This window comes from Oratosquilla oratoria, chromosome 16 (assembly GCF_046742065.1).
Source record: "Oratosquilla oratoria isolate Oo_2021 chromosome 16, ASM4674206v1, whole genome shotgun sequence".
In the NCBI taxonomy this organism is placed as follows: domain Eukaryota; kingdom Metazoa; phylum Arthropoda; class Malacostraca; order Stomatopoda; family Squillidae; genus Oratosquilla; species Oratosquilla oratoria.
Window position 1 is genome coordinate 167,920 of NC_134792.1, and position 20,378 is coordinate 188,297.

Below are 20,378 nucleotides of genomic sequence, written 5' to 3' on the forward strand. Positions count from 1 at the left end.
TGGCAAGACCCGGAGGAGCGTCGGTTCTTGTGACGTGCCCTAGTGTTAAGATTGTGTAGAACTGTGTATCTAAGTTTCAAAGAGTGTAACGAATAAAGAACAAAACTTAAAAGGTGTGTACCAAGTAACCACTTTCTGGAGATGATGTAACGACCCCGTTACATCTTGTGTGTGCAAGTAACCCTCGGTGGAGATCATGTAACGATACCGTTACACCCATTCCGTTACAGGTGGAGGGGTAGTGGGTAGACGTGTCGTTTGCTTGGAAGCTTGCTGACGAAGCAAACGATTTCTTCTTCGTTGACCGTGGTCTGCTCCTTCTGAGTGGTAGGCGTGGCTCGAATGGCTGAAGATTTTATTCGGCCTTCTGTGGTAGGCACGAGTGTAACCAGTGTTTCTTGGTGTAAAGTAGGCTTGACTCTTCGGAGTTTAGAAATGGGAAGCACCGCTCGCCAGTTGGATTGGTTGTGTAACCTTGGTTGTATGGCTGAGGACGGCGTTTCTATTCAGAGCGTGGGAGCACCGCTGCCGCCAATGTAGCGGAGGTAAGGTGCTACGTGGTAATTCAATGTAGCGGCGTAAGGTGCTACGTGGTAATTCACTCTATTCGAATTTTTCTCCTTTATTAATAAATTATAACACAGTTTCTGTACACAATTCTTCACTAGGGCACGTCACACACCGACTGCTCCTTGACTCGTGCAGTCCGGTTTTGTCTTCCGGAAATGCTGAGTCTGCTGAATTTTGAGGTGCTCTCAGTCACCTTGTCAAGATTTTTAGTCGGAGTGTTTGGCCCTTTACAAGTTTGTTCTTGGTTCATAATTACTACCTATATCCCATTCTACAATACATAATATATCCAGGGGGGAAGGGTTGATTACTATTGTGTTGCCGTGTGTTATTCCGAATTGGCGATTGACTGCATCTATTGGTGTGTGTTCGTGTGTCTGTGTGTGAGTCCGCCTCTGTGCGCTTGCTAAATTGCTGATTCGGCAGTCGCCGCACTGTGGCTCGGAGCGGAAGTGTGGCGCCACGATGTCTGGGTGAATGTGACGTTGCCCGCATGGTGCATGGGAACGTGGTGATGTGGTTAATGTGGTGTATACAGGAGTAGTAAAAAAAAATTGGGGTACCAGGTAAGAATCTTGGTAGAGAGATGAAGTTGGAGATGTGTTTAGACAATTATCTAATTGTAACAAATAGAATATAAGAAGAGAGTCAAGCATAAGTATACATGGGGAAGGGCAGTGAAGGGAAGGGTGGTTGATAGGGCAATAATGGACTTTGTAGTGGTACTCAAAGGTTGAGCAGTAGCCGTCACTCAGGTCAGGTCAACCGGGTAGCTGCTTCAAATAGTGATATGGTGAGTGGTTGTGTTGCCGTATTCAGCCCCGATGAGGTACAATCTCTACTTAGTAGAATTGAAGCCTTGGAGGATACTGTAAAGTGCCTTAAAGAGGAGAATCGAGTTCTCCGCTTGAAGGCCCAAAATACGGAAGACAAAACTAGCTTGGAGCCTGGATGAAAAACGGTGACAAATAAGATGCAGAAAAGTGGAAAAAAGTCCTCACCAGCCCCACTCAATTACAAGAACTCGTTTCAAGCACTAGCGGGTCTAGAGGAAGAAGAAACTAAGGAAATTCAAGATAAAAAAGGGAAGGGCAGACGCTGGATCCCTGCCCACAGGTAAGATTTTGGTTGTATGAGACATTCAAGTGAGGTACTTAGACAGGGCCATCTGTGATAAAGATAGGAAACATAGGACGCAGGTGTGTTTCTTCGGCGCGGGGATAGGAGATGTTAGAGATAGGATTGAAGAGTGTTTAGTAGGGGAAGGTAAGGCCCCTGTCGTTTGCTTAAGTGCTGGGGGGGGGGGCAATGACATAGGTAAGTTAGGGAGTGAGGAATTGTTTGCGCGGTTCCGGGATGCGCTAGAAAATATTAGGAATAAGGGAGGTGTTCCTGATGTATGGAATCCTTCCGAGGCATAGAGTTGAAGGCATGTGGCATTCCAGGGCTATTGCAATGAATTGCAGGCTAGCAAAACATTGTAAGGCCAATGGATGGGCATTTGTCAACAACTGGGATCGCTTTTACGGTAGGAATCATCTATATACAAGGGATCCTACAGGCATCCTACAGGGTTTTTTCGGGTAGATTACGTGGGAGTAGGGGGGAAAGTATCGGATTATAGTTTAGGCATTAGAAACAACTTAGAGAGGGACTGTGAAAAGAATCACCAAAGCAGGTGGAGGGAAGATAAACTTAAAGTTTACTATACAAATTGCAGAGGCATAATTAACAAAATTGATTTGCTGATAGGTAAAGCATGGATAGAGAATTTTGATATTATAGCTATTACTGAATCATGGATCAACATGGCTGATAAATATTTCCTTCCGGAAATCGAAATAGAAGGATATAAGTTTTTTTTTTCACAAGGATAGGATTAGCAGGTTAAGAATACAATAAACTGTATTGTCAACAGTTCGATTAAGGAAGAGGACTGTACGGAATCTATTTGAGTAGAGATTATAAGCAAGTATAAGAAAATTGTTATTGGCGTCATGTACAGACTGATCCGAGGGGAGAAAATACTCTGGACTTAATTTTAATTAATAATTAGCACCTAAAGAGTAACGTAAAAGTGGGAGATAGTCTAGGCTCTAGCGATCATCAAGAAATAAGATTTAATATTATTTGGGAAGAATTAAAAAGTACGAATAACGTCCAAGTACCAGACTTCAGGAGAGCAAACTCTGACAATACGAAAACCTATTTGAAACTGAATATGAAATGATATACGGGTCAGGTCTCGGTACATGACCAGGGGTCAGGTCATGACCAGGGGCCGGGTCACGGAGGGTAATATGCAAACCTTGGGTCAGGTCACTTGGGGGCGGGGGCTCAACAGACAGGTCAGCGATTTGGATGGAATGTATAGCAATCTAACTGATCTAATTAAAATCAAACACGGTCGTCGCAAAGCCTTGTTCTGGGATCCATCAGACTACTAGGCCATCGCGTTACCGATTGCAACATCACGGAGTGTACAAAAGACCTGGAACCTGGTATAGTCTAATACTCTAGGAATGAAAGTGATAGCCATCTGCCGTCCGATATATTTCATTTCACTCAGATCCCGACGCCAGCCTTGAGGTATAGTAGCATATAACCGAGGCTCTTATTCGCTTCGCCTTTGTATCTGTCACAGAACAAATCACTCGCCACGGTGAAGTTTTTCAAATAATCAAACACGGTCGTCGAAAAGCCTCGATCCGGGGTACTGTTACACCACCACGCAACCGACTACACCATCGCTGGGCGTAGATAAGACATGGTGTTATACTCTAGAAATGAAAGTGATTGCCATCTGCCGTTCGATATTTTTTGTTTCATCCAGCTCCTGACACCACCCGTGAGGTATAGTAGCATATGACCAAGGCTTTTATTCGCTTCGCCATTGTAACTGTCATAGAACACTCGTAACAGTAAAGTTTTTTCAAATAATCAAACCCGGTCGTCGCAAACCTCGACCCGGGGTACATCAGAAGGCTACACCATCACGTTACCTATTACACCATTACTGAGTGTACAAATGAGATGTAACCTGGTTTGGTCTCATACCTTAGGAATGAAAGTGATTGTCATCTACCGTCCGATATATTTCGTTTCACCCAGATCCCGGCGCCACCTGTGAGGAGTAGCATATGACCAAGGCTTTTATTCACTTCGCCTTTGTAACTATCATAGAACTAATAATTCGTCACGGTGAAGTCTTTCAAATAATCAAACCCAGTCGTCGCAAAACCTCAATCTGGGGTACATCAGAATGCTACTCCACAGCGTAACTGATTATATCATTACTGAGCGCAGAAAAAAAAGAAGAAAAAAAATCGGAACCTGGTATGGTTCTTACTCTAGCAATGAAAGTGACTGTCACCTGCCATTGTTGTACATAGTATCGTCGGCATTTTTAATAGAGATCAGTCATACAATAAGCTTAGAATATCCTAGCCATTCTTATGGATGATAGCTGTTCTTTAGGAATAGTACCAGTTGATAGCACTGAGCACGGAATTGTTCATCCCGAGTGTGCGTAATGGTGAACATATCGCAGCGAACTAAGTGTTCTGACAGGTACTACCACCAGCCTAACAAAGTTTTCACATGCTTGCGGCCTCTTACCACGTGACGTACTCCTCCTGGTTTCGGACACCATCTCCAAGGCACCTAAATCCAATACCCCATATGAGGATCTGAGGCAAGCAGTTCTGGCCCGTCTCGATTCTTCCGAATCTACACGCCTGCAGGATCTCCTCTCCAAAGAACTCGGAAATGAGAATCCGTCCGACTTGCTGCGACGCATGAAGCGATTGCTCGGAGACAAATGCACTACATTCGACCAATTCACCTTACTCCACCTATTCTATAGTGCCTGCCACCAAACATCCAGGCAACCTCTTCAGCGCCAAGAACAAGCTCTCACTCCAAGAACTAGCCACGCTCACTGATGACTTCATGGCGTCAGTACCAGTCTCACTGTCCTACCTGCCACAGCAACCCAGCACTCGCTGCCGCCAACGTCTTACCTCTACACAGCTAATGGCACCAAGATACCTGTTTTCAAGAGGAAGACACTTCAGCTAGAACTCAACCTTCGCCGATCCTTCGAGTGGACCTTCTACGTTGCAGCAATTTCCCAACCAATTCTTGGAGCCGATTTTTTTTTTACCCACTTTGATCTCCTGATCGAAATTAAAAATCGCAAGCTCCACGATCCCCTTACATTGATTTCATCCAATGTCAGACCAACAACCGGAGTAAGTAGCCAGCTTTATACCATCAGTGCCGATAACAAATTTGCTTCTCTCTTCAGGTCTTTCCCTAATTTGACACAACCTTACTCCACGACCATGACCGTGAAACACCACGTAGTGCACTACATAGAGAATACGGAACCTCCAGTCTACGCCAAGGCCCGTCGTCTAGCTCCAGAACGCCTCAAACTAGCCAAGGCAGAACTTGAAGTCCCCATGCGTTAAGGCGTTATTCGCCCAGGCTCAAGTAACTGGTCGTCGGCGCTCCACATTGTCCCCAAAAACAACGGCGACATCAGACCATGCGGTGAATACCGCGCCCTCAACTCGCGAACTGTGATGGGTAGGTTTCCAGTTCCCAACATACAGGAGCTTTCCTCACACCTTGCAGGAACTCGCATATACTCCCGGATCGACCTTGTCAAAGCCTTCCATCACATTCCAGTACCCCGAGACCCTGACTGGTATTCGATTCCTCTCTGGACCGTGAGTTAATATTCCTAACCTTTTTTCATTTGCCTATCTAGGTCGATTTGATTTAGTTGGAGTATTTACAGGGGCGTACATAATTCCGACATTATGGAAACTACATAGTTTTCTTTTTCTTTGTATGCGGATAACCTGAGGCGTAGAACTGTCTTCTCGGGTTCGGACATTTATGCTAACCACGCTTGTGGGTAAGTTTTGGGGCGAAGATGGAGGGTGCGGTAGGGGTAGAGGGAAAGGAGGGGGGGGACTGTCGTTAATTGGAAAAATTGCGCGTCGGTCACGTAGGCCCGGAGAGAGAGAGGGGAGGTGGGGCAGGGTATATCCCATGATTCACAGTTAATTCAAATTAACCTACTGAAATTTCATCCATAGATCTTACATACATCACTACGAACAATACAAAAATGTATAGGAAAAACTTTGGCATTACATATTGATTTTGTTAGTTCTGTAGTTATTTTATTCAGTAGAAATTAGAAGAAAGGTTACATATTATTTCATGATATTCATAGTTGTGCACTATGTTTGAAGATATTGCTTGTTGATTATGTTGACGGGGTTGAGTTGTTGGATTCTGTTGGATAGGGAGGAACACTGAAAAGCTGGCACCGCCCTGGAATCGGACCCGGAACCTCCCACTGTCTGGGTAGGCGTGCTTACAACATCACCGTCGCCTCTATTAACTACTCGCACATCGCCATTCTGTGGGTCTCCGCCGGTCCGAGAATCTGCTCTGCTTTTGGATCGAAATCACTGCGTCAATTTGGATAGGTAACGTCACTGGAAAGCTGGCAACGCTTTGGAATCGAACCCGGGACCTCTCACTGCCCGGGCAGGGATGTTTACCGATTACATTACGGTCGCCTCCGGTGACCATTCGCACAGATATTTATTGGAGTTTAATGTATTCAGAGAATGTAGTTGGTCTAGAAAGTTACGTTTTTGATCTGACGTTTGTAAGTTTAACCATGGATGATGATGATGCGTGTCAAAGTTGTAACCCACAATGTTGTTTGTGATGTTGAGGGATTGAAGTTGTGGGGTGCGTTCTGAAGGTATTGTTGTTAATGGCATGTAGATGTTTATTTTGTATGTTAATTTTTGTTTGTTATTTGTTTGTCTTATCATTTCCTGTTTTTTTTTGGGGGGGGGGGAGGGTGCCAACAGGTGCCAGAATGATGTTCTTTGTATTGCGCTTTATCGTCCCTAATTGAGTGTAATCTGTGTATATTGATGTGGTGAGTTTTGTTGCATTTATGAGGGTTTTGTGTATGTTGTAGATGTAGAAATATATTGATGTTGACAAAGATACCCTTTTTTGTCTTACAGCAAAAGGGTGAATTGATTCGACATTTGCGAAACACGTATGTGAGCTACCTTTGTGTGGCGCGGAACCTGGACACTTGTCACAATCTTCTGGTGCAGCCTCAAAAGCGACAATTGTTGCGTCATCTCCTTGACAGTACACTAGGACGCATTGTTGAACTCAAAGTAAGTGATTATTCATTTAAAGGCCCTACAGTGCATCTTTTCTTTTTTCTTGATTTGCGGGGCTGGTACCCGCTCGGACCTCGACCTTGCAGGTGGTCCGGAACAGTTTATATACACGGTCCGTTGTCCATGCGATGCCACTGTTTTTGACGGCGACACCCTGATCTCGGGGGCGGGGAGGCGTTATCCCTCAGCCGCAGGCGTTGCCGGGGGGAGGGTGTGCCCTTAAGAGGCTGAGGGTTGCCTCGGAAGGGTAGACAGTTAGGTGCCGCGTCCCACCATCCGCAGTGAGCAGCGGGCTGAGTCCCAGGCGAAGGGTGCCCGTGGCTCTACACTCTAGCAGGTAGTGGTGGAGGGGTGGTTGCATCTCGGCTCTACAAAATTTGCAGCGTTTGTGATTGTCTCTTCCCGCGCTTAGCACTTGTCACCCACAGCGATATGCTAGCCGAGTCCTGTGGACGATAAATTCCGCCCTTCTACCCGGAGGCAGGTGGACTGCCTCGTACCCAGTGACGAGGAAGTAACACAGCGCTGATTCCTAAGTACGGAGTTTGCTGTCGTGGTTGGCCCTGGACATTACTCTGTCCATCTTGATAGTGACGCTCTTAGTCTGTGTGATCGTGGGTGCCAAGGGCAGTGTAATGTTGCTGAACCTCGTCGTTGCATTGGCAGAATAATCTACAATAGTGTTTCCTGGAATCCCGGCGTGACTGGGGATCCAGCAAAATGTTGCAGACCTTCCATGCTGGTACGGAATCTGTACCGAGTGCTAGATTGATGTCGTTAAGTAGACGTCGTCTTTTGTCTTCATGGGCCGAACGACGTTAATACCACCATTGACTCTGTGTGGATGACGACTACTCCCTGCCCAGCGGAGAAAGCGTGGACCAGGGCCTTGGAGATGGCAGTAAGCTCCGTCTGAAGAGTAGAGCCTCCGTCACTCACTCTCCATAGCGCGGTTGCCCCTCGGCGGTTGTAAAAGCCGCGCCACACCTTCCCGTGAGAAGGTCCACTGAGCCAAGATCTAGATATACCAGGTCTAACCACTTCCGACCGAATTTCGAGAGAGTTGGCGCAGCGGGCCCGTGACATCACCTGGCTGCTCAAAGTGGGCTTAGCACGTCCCGTTGCTGTTAGTTGTAGCTGGCTCGTCGTACGGGAAGTGTCGCTTCCTCCGCTCGCACCGCTCCACGCAATTAGTTATATTCTGACAATGAAGATCTATATATACCGGTATATATAGATCTTGACAATATGGCTTATTGTACCATAAAGGGTTGTGGCTCAAACCAAAGAGGAATTAAGCCAAATGTTAATTTTCATCGTTTCCCTGCAAATACACGCACATGTGAACGTGTACACATATAAGCACACACGACGATATCTCCCCGTAAAATACAAGTATATAAAACACACACACACACACACACATATATATATATATATGAACGTGTACACATGTAAGTACACACGACGATATCTCCCCCTTTCCGTAAAATAGAATTTTACAAATACTCTCCACACTATCAAATTTCTCGGTGGCGTAATTGGTTGAGAGTCAGGCCTACAAAGTCAAGATGTAGGCGATAATTGATTCGAAACCAGCCCAAGTTTATTTTTTTTTAGTCTCGCTGCGCTTCGAGTCGTTACTCCAACTCTCGTGGGCGGGGAGTTGGAGATATGTGTGCGTGTAAGTTCATAGATCGGACATACGAGCTCTGAGCTCTCTTCCGGGAGGGAGATAGCTGTCGATCACGATTCCAGTACGTGATCCAAAAGACAAAGATGAATCACACACACATGTGAACATGTACACATATAAGCACACACGACGATATATCCCCTTCCAATAAAATACACGCACACACATATACACACACACATACACACACACACACACACACACACACACACACACACACACACACACACACACACACACACACACACACACACACACACATATGTGAACGTGTACACATATAAGTACACACGATGATATCTCCCATTCCCGTAAAATAAAACTATATAAATACACACACACACAACCAAAACATTCAAGAATTCGGTGGCGCAATTGGCTGAGAGTCTGACATACAATGGAAAGATATTGGCGGTACCTGGTTCGAATCCTATTCGGGATGTTTTTTTTTTCAGTCTCGCTTTGTTTCGAGTCGTTACTCCAACTCTCGTGGGCGGGGAGTTGGAGATATGTGTGCGTGTAAGTTCATAGATCGGACATACGAGCTCTGAGCTCTCTTCCGGGAGGGAAATAGCTGTCGATCACGAGTCCAATACGTGATCCAAAAGACCAAGATGAATCACACACACATGTGAACATGTACACATATAAGCACACACGACGATATATCCCCTTTTCATAAAACACACACACACACACACACACACACACACACACACACACACACACACACACACACACACACACACACACACACACACACACACACACACACACTATAATTTAATAAGAACAATCAAAGTTGCATTTACATACCTGGATGAAGAAATGGTGAAGAAAATTCTGATCACCCTGATAAGACCAAGATTGGAATATGCAGCAACGATATGGTCACCAAGTGCAAAAAAATGTATAAAAAAAAACTTGAAAGAATACAAAGAGCAATTACAAAATTGGCACCAACACTCTCAAAACTATCATATGAAGAGAGACTAGCAAAACTTGAACTACAGACACTAGAGCAAAGAAGAGAGAGAGGAGATTTGATAGCTATTTACAGAATCATGAAAGGCATAGAAATTATTGATAGAAAGAATCTGATAAAATGGGATGACAGAAATACAAGAGGACATGGAAAGAAAATAAAAAAAGACAGCTATAGAAGAGACCTGAAAAAGAACAGCTTTCCTCACAGAGTAATAGACAGTTGGAACAAGTTAGATGAGAAATTGGTGTGTGCAAAAACAATACATGAATTTAAAAATAGTTTAGATAAAATGAGATACGAAAACGGGACACCACGAGCATAGCTCCCCTTCCTGTAAAATACAACTAGGTAAATACAACTAAGTAAATACACACACACACTGATAATAGCAATGAGCTAGAGAGAGAGAGAGAACAGGGTTGGGGGGAAATATAATAATTCCAGTCTTCATTAGCGTTTCACAGTTTTCTTCGGTGTTTCACAAAGAGAAAACGGAAACATCCAAATGACGTCAGAAGCTGCGCAGAACTGCTCAAGCGGTCAGACCTGGTATATTTAGATCTTGCACTGAGCCGTCTGTGTAGTACGTCAAGCTTGCTGTTGGTGTGTATGTGTGTGTGGGGAGGGGGTGATGTACCCTATGGCCTCAAGGACAATGGGCCTCAACCGTGCCGGGTCGTAGTCAGCCTTCCTTCCGCTGAGTAATTAAAAGTAGAGAACCTTTGACAAGAGAAGTGGTAAACAAACGGAAATGTAACATAGTGGTAGATTGGCAGGAGGAACATTTCCCGTGTGGTAATTATTATTGGGAATATTAGTGCTTACCTCGGTTCGGGAACTTTCCCTCGAGGTGTTATTTTCTTTCGATTCAGGAGCCTACCCTGAAACTTCGAACCACGCCTATCGTAACTTTAAATAAGATACGATTAAACTCCCCTCCCTTTTATTTATTAAATCTATGAAGTAATTTTGGTTTGATAAATCGGGAAACTTTGAGAAATCACATAAAGTAAAAGTTAACCCGTGGCTTCGAGCTTTTTTCGAACACGTAAGAGTCCCGCCGAAGACGGACACTATCGTCGGGTCTGAACAGCAGATCACCCAGAGCTCTGGTTCCTGACAGACCACTCTTAAAACCTGTCGGCAAGGGACTTTTTTACGTCTTCACATCAGAAGCCTTCAAGTTCAACCTTATTTCAGACCCACTAGTCTGAGAGCGCTACCAAGTAAGTTCTCAGACTTCCTAATGAATTGTTAAACCGTAATTACCTTACCCGGTAAGAAGAAGAAGAAGAAGAAGAAGAAGAAGAAGAAGAAGAAGAAGGAGAAGAAAAAGAAATATAAGAAGTATAAGAAGAAAACGAGAAATACAAGATGGAGAGCCAATGAAATAGTACAAATAATAATTCAATAATGGGGATTGAGGAAGGCATGCATTAAGAAATAGAGAAAAATATAGTTTAGGTAGATATGTACAAGGAGCTGCAAGGCTAATGAAAGTAAAAATCAAATAGCAATGTACGGTGGGTGAATTACATTAATGAAAAAGGCATGGAAACTAGACAAATTCAAGGATGTCTGGGTAAGAAGGGATCCTCATAGGAGGAGAGGGAGAAAATAGTACGATTGGTAGAAGAAGCTAAGAAAAAAGAAAGAGTTTTACTGAAAAGTGATAGTTCAGAGATTAGGGTTGTCTGAAAAAAGAGGAGAAAGAAAAGGAGAGAAGTAAAATGACTAGATATAATCTATACAAATATAAACGGGTTAATATCAGGAGAATTATAAATAAATGACTAACGGAGAAAGGGCCAATGTGCTTTGCAATAACGAAGCTTAATAGAAACATTGGTGCTCTGGTGCAAGAAGGAAATTACAACATATGGAGGAGGGGACAGGAGGGGAAAATTGGAAGGTGACGTGATAGTAGAGGTGAAAAGAAGCATAAAGGTTAGAGTGGAATTGGGAGAAGGAATGGCCGAGATAATGGATATAAAAATCACGATTGAAGGAGATGGAAAAAGAGACATGACATGCATATATCCCTCCAAAATCAAGATCATGGAACAATAGTACAGAGGATTGATAAGAAACTGGAAAGGTCAATCGAAAAAATTAAGAATGTAACTCTTATGGCTGACTTAAATTATGGAGTAGTAATATGGAAAAAACAGTGAGAATCAGGGACCTTGGGGGAACATAACAATACTTACTCTTACACCAGTGGCTATCAGGACTGCAGTCCTTTCACCGCTTTCACTATGCCTCTCCAGACCAACCTGTCCTCCGCTGTTTCCTTCCAATTTTGTAGGTCAGGGTTAATGCGGGCCACGTCATTCGTCACTCCATCGCTCCACCGGTACCTAAGTCTTCAATGGGGGTGTCTACTCCTTATACTTCCCTCCATCACCATTTTTGGCCATCTTGTTGGCTCCATCCTGGCACAGTGACCGGCCCACCTTGCCCTTCTCCCACTTGCGACATTATGCAACATTTGTTGTCCTGTCTGTTCTCTAATTTCCCTATTGTGCCTTCGTCTCCGTTCTCCCGATTCTGCATCATACACTGGGCCCAGAATTCTTCTAATAATGGTGTTTTCAAAGACTTCATGTTTTATTTTTCTTTGTTTGGTCAATGTCCAAGTCTCACAACCATATAACACTGTTGGTCTAATTACAATATTGTATGTCCTCATTTTTCTTTTCTTGCTAATCTTTCTGCTTCTCATGATAGTAGAGAGAGCATGATAGCATCTGTTTCCTGCTGCAGTCCTTTCATTTACTTCAATGTCCATCTCATTACTTTCCGTTACAAGGGCTCCTAAATACTTGAATTTGTCTGTATATTGCACAGCTATCTAAAAATAACAAACAAGATGTCTATATAAGAAAAACAACATTGAGCGACCCTAACCTTTCGCTGCAGCTCAAAAATCAACTGTCTCACATTTTCTTTGGCGACGCAAAGGAAAACAAAAACAAAGTAAAAAAAATATATGTATGTAAGGACGCGTAAAAACATTTGAAGCAGTTTGCATGAAATGAGGAAAAGTGAAAAGGTAATACTTGCAGAAAATTACAGGAAAATGGGGTATGGTGATAGGTTAAAAATGTGATGTGATAGAGCAATTCTGAGACCAGATTTAGATTAAGCACCCAAAATTAGTCTAGAAAAGCTAAAAATTTCCATACCAGATTTTGTTTTGTTTTTATTTGTTGGCCAGTGTAATTGGAGTACAAAGAGATATAACAGAAGTTGGAACTATATGTGAATTTGTAGCCATATATCATAATTGGAAAGTGAGGGACTATGCTCTTTTCCTATATTAGGCTAATACAATTAGTTAAATACATACACAAAACACAAAACAACCTCTCCAAGACTAATCCTCAAACTCCATATTGTTCTTGATCCCCCAAATGTCATCCGAATAAACCTTCTGAAGATCCTGCTTCATACAGGCCAATTTTATTACTAGTTACCATGCGGATGGAAATATTGGTATCAGAAAGAATTATAACAAAATTGCCTACCTTCCCCGAAGTACATGGATTAAAAAAGGGTTACTCCATGAGCAAACTGTTCACAAACATTTCCTAAAAAGTGCTGGAGGGATTCAACAAGAAAACCCCACCATAAAGGAGAGTTTCAGTACCTATTGTCATTAACAAGGCATTTGACAATGTTCCCAGAGGTATACTACAAACAATCATAGAAACAGATATTTATAACAAAGACAAAAATTGGTCAACCAATTTGTTACTAGGGAAACATTGCAGAATAACCCAGATTTTCTCTTTTTCTCTTTTTTATAAAAAAAAAAAAAGGATATAAGATATAGTATCTATAGGAGCAATACTCTTACCTATGCCGCCCCATCCATTCAAAGTGACCTTTCAACCCCTGGCCCAAAACTTAACACTAATGTATTCCCTTATGCAGATGACTTAACTACCATAATCCAAAATGAAAACTACAAAATAAGTCAATCACACCCAAGGAACAAAAATTACTCAGAAATAACAAAACAGAAGCCTCACCCCAGAAATCATCAGTCACATTAGATAATCCAGACAAGCATAAATAAAAAAGCTCCCGACAGGGAAACTAAAGGCCAAACCCTTACATTGGAGAAGGGCGCCATATATTTTAGGTCTAACATTTGATACTCATATGACCTTCAGCCTACATGTCAAAGATCTGACAGTGAAAATTAATAAGAAAGATAACAGTAAGAGACTAGTCTTTAAACAATGCATAAGAACAACCCCTCTATACTTCCACAATATGGTTCGGTTCCCAACAATCAGCAAAGCAAATACAACCACGTTACAAAAAATACAAAATAAAGCACTGAGATGGACCAAAACTAACAGTTCATCTGCACACAGAAAATAAGATCCTTCCTATAGAACATAAAATAAAGATGATAAGTGTAAAGTTCTGTGCTAGAACCCTAAACATCATTCGCCTATCTCATTATCATACATCTCATTAACAAACCATCTTAACATAAAAAAAATTCTTGCTATTCAAACATATATATATATATATATATATTTTTTTTTTTAGCACCAGAAAGAAAAAAAAACATGCGTACGCTCTCAAGGCGTAATCGAAACTGACTCCGACGCCAAACCACGCCACCAAGCTTAGACTTGGCGGGAAAAAAATACACGCTTAATTTGAACATTTGGTTCTCACAACAATTCATTAAATGTACAATAATAAATAAACAATATCATAAATACGTATGTACAACACACAAGGAATATTCTATGCCATCATTATATTGCTCGGCCACCACCACTCGGTGACCCCACCGAACAAACGAGAAAAACAATTGACCACAGCAAGACCATTTTATGTATCGGGTGGCTAATGAAACAAAATCGAAGCATATATATATATATATATATATATATATATATATATATATACAGATATATATACATATATATATACATATATATATATAAATGATTTAGCACTACAGACAAAAAACGTGCGTACGCTCTCAAGGCGTAATCGAAACTGACTCCGACGCCAAGCCACGCCACCAAGCTCAGACTTGGCGGGAAAAACATACGCGCTTAATATGAACACTTGGTTCTCATAATAATATATTAGATATACAATAATAAACAATATTACAAATACGTATGTACAACACACAAGGAATATTCTATGCCACCATTACACTCTATCAACAGACTGAGAGACAATACATTGCTGCATGCCAGACCCCCTGATATCCATCCATCTGAATCTTCTCTCTTCTGAAAGGACAGAGTCCATCTGGCCAGACTGTAGCGCGGCCACCATTCAGCACCTTTTAATGCTACCAGAAGAGACTGGATGACCGCATCGTAGATAATTATCCAAGATGCAGCACATCAGCCCATACTGCATTGTACACAATCATGCACACCAACAACAGTATTTGTGGTAAAACCCCTTTCCAACCACGGTGTTCCTCAGGGAGACGGGACTACTAGGGCAGACAATCTAGGAAACGGCAGCAACAATAACAACAACAACAACGATAACAACAACAACAACAACAACAACAATGACAACAAGAACATGAACAAGAACATGAACAAGAACAACAACAACAACAACTCCTTTTTTTCATCATATACAGGGCCGAGGATTTTCGGTCTCTTCTCTTTTTGTCTTGTCAGTGTCCATGTCTCACTACCGTACAGGAGTGTTGGTTTTATCACAATGTTGTATATTCTTGGCTTAGTTTTTCTGCTAATAGTCCCACTATTCATTGCGGATGACAGCGTATGGTAAGATATGTTTCCTACAGCTATTATTTTGTTTACTTCTAAGTCTAATTGATTTCTCTCACTGATGAAGTCGCCTAATATATATATATATATATATATATATATATATATATATATATAAATATATATATATATATATATATATATATATATATATATATATATATGTACAACAGTGAATTGGTCCCAGTGATTTGACATACATTTTAACAACCACAATGCACTTTAATTCTAAACCATCAAAGGCCAGCATGCTGAGAATTGAAATGTGGCACTGCCCAGGACTCGAACCCGGCATCCTCATGACAAGTGCGACATTGACCTACCAACTAGGCTATCAAGAGATCTCTCGCTTGATAGCCTCGTTGGAAGGCCTTTGATGGCTTAGAATTAAAGTGGCTTGGGGGTGTTATAATGTGTGTATATATATATATATATATATATATATATATATATATATATATATATATATATATATATATATATATTACACTGCCCTACACTTGCATGACCCAGACAACACTTTTTTTCTTGAGTGAATTGTGGGGCAATTGTTTAAGAGAGATTTGGGGTGATAGATTGAATGAGTCATTGCATTTATGATTTTTGTTCTGGCTGATAATGCATAATTTTATTCAATTTGGGAAATACTCACTTCAGTATATCAAAGGATTAACACTACCTTCCCAGCATGAGATTGTGGCCTTGGATCTGAGTGACATTCAACACTGCGATGATATTATGTGGGAACGTAACCTGACACCTGCAGATTTGGAGGTGCCCATTCCTGCTTACATCAGAAGAGAAAGACAAGGACTCCTAAAAGAGGTGCGTGAAAAGTGTATTAGAGATGGTGATGTCGTGATCTTTGATTTTTTATTTCTTTGGGTCATTAGCATCCTTTTCCATTATCTCTCGACATTAGCAGAATTTTCCTTTGTTCTTCAGGCATTGGCATCTTATTCATTGTCTCTGATACATTATTGCTCGTTTCCACCTGTCCTAACATGAATAGAGGACCAAAGAAGTGTGTTGATAGTTCCAGGGGGGCTCCTCAATGTAGCCACGGCACTAGGGTATCATTCAGACAATTGGACCCCCGTCCCCAGGCTCTGCAGGGGATACCACGCACCGTAAAACAAGTGGATTACTGACACATAACGGGGTCAGGTGGAGCTGCTGTCCTTCCGCCCGGTGGAAGCTTGACTGTCCCTTTCAAGATGGCAGGACCAAGAAGCTGTGCTCCACATTCGCAGTGTTGCTGTCCTACAACGTGTCCTGGACGTCAAGTTCACAACAGGCCAGAAGTAGGCCTTGTATACGAAGGACGCGCTGGGCACCATCGGGAGGACCGTGCTCTGTGCATCGATTTTCTCGTGTCTGTCAGCCTATCAATGAGCCTATGAGTGGATTCTTTGTGCGATGTGCCCAGCGCACCATGGGTTGTAAATTTCAGTGTCCCCAATGTGAGTGTGACCTCTTAGAGTATACACTCCTGTGTAAAGTGATGGTAGGTTTGGGCGATTCTGCCCTAAAGCAGGAAGTGTTTAGAGAGTGTCATACATTTGGTGATTTGGAGAGCCTTATATCCTTCTGTGCTTCATATGAGGCGGCCCAACCTGACGTTGTCTCGATACATGGTGAAAAAATACGCGAGAACGCAAAATAGTGGGAACTGACGTCACGCCGATGACGTCAGCGATGTTGACGTCACTTCACGCAAGCCTGTGATAGCCACTTCGCGTAACAAGGTTACTGTCACCCAGAAGTCATGTAGTTCTTGTGGGTACAGAAACTATCCTAACAAAGCCTCTTGCCCAGCATAGCATTCCATCTGTGTAGCATGCGGGAAGCCTGATCACTTTAAAAGGTATAGGAGCTTCAGAAAGTATGGGACTGGCAATATTGTAAATAGTGTAACCGTCTGCGCCGCAGTATCGCCCCGGAGCCACTTCTGCAAGTACAGCTGACGACACAGGCGGGTAGTCAGCTGTGTTCCACCACAGTGATGGCTGACACGGGAGCCCATTTGTGTGTAGCTGGCTCGGCCCTAACGTCACCGTTTGGTCTCCGGCCTGCACTGTTGCAGCGTCGGTCTGGACTCAAAGACCTAGCCAAGATCCCACTGGCCAGCCTTGGAGCTGCGCCCTGCCACATCAGTCTCCCAGGGCGCTCAGCATTGGAAGAGGTGCACTTTGTCAAGACTGGAGCGCCTTTTCTCTCGTGCACCGCCTGTAATGAGTTAGGCCAGGTGTACAACAGCTTCCCACACCCACCGCCAACCATCGCCGCTGCGAAAGTGACAGAAGACGTTTCCGGTTGCTCTCCTCCCAGACCTCTCTCTGCCTTTGCAACTGCTCGAGGAATGGTTGCTGAGGGAGTTCTCGTCGACAACATTTAACACTGACAGAAATCCACTACCTGTCATGGAGGGAGCGCCGCATCACATACACTAGCTGGAGGACGTTCAAGCACACATTTGTCATACTATTGCCTCGGTCCCTAAGCACCGGAGGGCCGAGGTTAAGCAGCATCTCAACAATGGCGTTAGGAGAGGCGTAATTTTCCCAATCTCCGCGGGTGAGGCCACGGAATGATTTACATTCTACCTCCACCTCCACTCCCTTTCCTGCCACATTCGCCCCCAAGTATTTAAAGCTATCCACTTATTCCAGTCTCTCTCTCTTAATATTCACTTCCAATTTGCTGCCATATTCTCCCCTTGTACATCTCATCACCTTTACCCACATTTATCTTCAACTTCCTTCTTTCGTACATCTTCCCAAACACCGTCACTAACTTTCTTAGTCACTCCTCTTATCCTGCCACAGGCGCAATGTCGTCAGTAAACAAAAACTAGCTTATCCCCCATTTTCTCCGTTTTCTTTAACCATCTTCAATCCCCTGGCCATTACTCTTGCATTTACCTCTTGCACCACTTCATCCACGTATGAATTGAACAGCCAAGGCGACATAACACATCCCTGGTAAAGTCCCACCTTTACCTCAAACCACTCACTCTCTCCATTTCTAATTTTAACAAGGCTCTACAATTCTTTTAAAAACTCTTGACTGCTCTTAACAGCTTTCCTCCTATCCCATATATCTGTAACACCTCACACAGTGCCTTCCTGTCTACCCTGTGAGAAGCCTTTCCCAAATTCATAAAGCCCCCCCTCAAAAAAAAAAAAAAAAAAAAATCCTTATCTTTTCTCATATCTGTCTCACCACAAAAATCTGATCCACACAACTCCTGCCTGTCCTAAACTCACACTGTTCCTCATCAATTACTCACACTGATTCCTCTGAAACTACTATACTCACACTTGTCCCCTTTCCCCTTGTAAAGAGGAACTATACATGCACCCACCCAGTCTTACGGCACTCTACCCTATTTTAGACAAAAATTATACAACCTCACCAGCCAGTCCACTCACTTTTTCTAGACACTCCGCGTGACTCCCATCTAACCCAGGTGCCTTACCTGCTCTCATCATTTTAATAACTGCTCTTACCTCATCTTTTCTTATATTTTCTCCATTTTCCTCATTCATTATTGTCCTTTTATTAGCGCTTCCCACTTCAACTACCTTTCCCTCCCTATCCTCCTTCACATTTAGTAAATCCCTAAAACACTTTGCCCATTTTTCCTCTTACTGCTGTCTCTTTCATTATCATCTCTCCATTTGTACCTTTTACCTTTTCTTGTCTGCTTGACTCGCCTCTCTTCCTCTCTTAATTTCCTTCCAAAACATCTTTTTATTACTTTAAAAAGAATCTGTCAAACTCTTACCCCATTTCACATCTGCTTTCCTCTTTGCTTCCTTTATCTTATGCTTTACTTCTGTTCTCTTTTCTTTGTACCTCTCATATGGTTTAGTTTGTCCAAAATTAAATGTGCTAGTCAATACACGCCCATTATTCTTCGCCATCCATACTATAGCATTATTTACTTTGTCTTGATTGTCTATGGGAATGATATAATTACAGTATATACACATTTTTGCATTACTTTTTTGATGTATTCTTAATGTACTAGATGTGCACTTGTAATTATTTATGTATTTATTTAGTTATGTATTTTACAGAGAGATGATTTCATTGATGACTGTTTGAAGCGGACAGGTTTTTATGGCACACAAACTGAAGATCTTCCTTCTCTTACTGTAAGTGAGGCCATTGTGATCCTCCAGAGGCATGAGAGAGCGAGGCAAGGCCGGGTGAAGGTGGAATACCGCAGAGACCTGCTTGCAAAACTGGTAAGTAGGAGTAAGATGTAGGTAGGTATTCTATTAACTTCTTCAGTATAATGATGTATTATATGGACTTTGTTTGGGCTCTGGATAGGCAATTTTACATAGCTGATGGATGAATTCTGGGCTAAAGGGGGCCTTGGTTGACTGACCAAGGCCCCTTGCATACTAATTGTTAGGCGTGGGGGTTGAGGGGAAGACAGCCAAATACACGACAAATACTAAATATCTTTATTACAATAGGAAGTGCAATCTACATAAGTTACAAACATGTAATGCCGGCACATTTAATGGGGAACACTAGCTGTTGGAAATATTCCCATTCTGACATTAAGGGCCGTACTTTTTAACCTTTTTGCCAGCCCTGGCTATCACTTTCTACCATTAGAAAGAAGAATTCTATTAACTTTGGCAATTATAGTTACAAAAAATATTGGTAGGCTTTATAGTTAAGCTGATAAGCCAAATACACTTAACTAGAATACCACCAGGTAAAACTCTACCCTTTAACGGTAAATAGCATTCGCCAGAGATGGCGGAAGGTTTATAAGGTGAGCGTTATGGGTGTGGGGTCCCATGGGGTACCTAACGTAGATGTAGAGTCTGCTGGGACTGGAGTGGCGGTAAGCCGGGGGTCCCTAGGCGAGTCCTCTGGTCAGTGGGTGTGGCGGGCGTCTTATGCCACTAGTACTTGGTGGGTGGGCGTGTGGCTGATGGGTATTAGCTGTCACGGCATCTCCCCTGGGGCGTCGTCCTGCAGATCCTTCTCAACAACTCCGGGGTATCCACAGTTGGCGCTAGTCGATGTCTTGAAGAAGATAGAAAGATTTTAGTGCACAG

General features: G+C 42.7%; 1 protein-coding gene across 1 annotated transcript in view; it reads left to right on the forward strand.

Annotated features, from left to right (window-relative positions):
• Positions 1-20,378, forward strand: part of LOC143034100 (IQ and AAA domain-containing protein 1-like) — a 118,552-nt gene that overhangs the window by 19,658 nt on the left and 78,516 nt on the right. Inside the window, exons 4-6 of the mRNA XM_076200043.1 lie at positions 6,639-6,800; positions 15,976-16,113; positions 19,374-19,544. Of these exons, the coding sequence (XP_076056158.1) occupies positions 6,639-6,800; positions 15,976-16,113; positions 19,374-19,544 (471 nt within the window). The remainder of the gene's footprint in view (positions 1-6,638; positions 6,801-15,975; positions 16,114-19,373; positions 19,545-20,378) is intronic.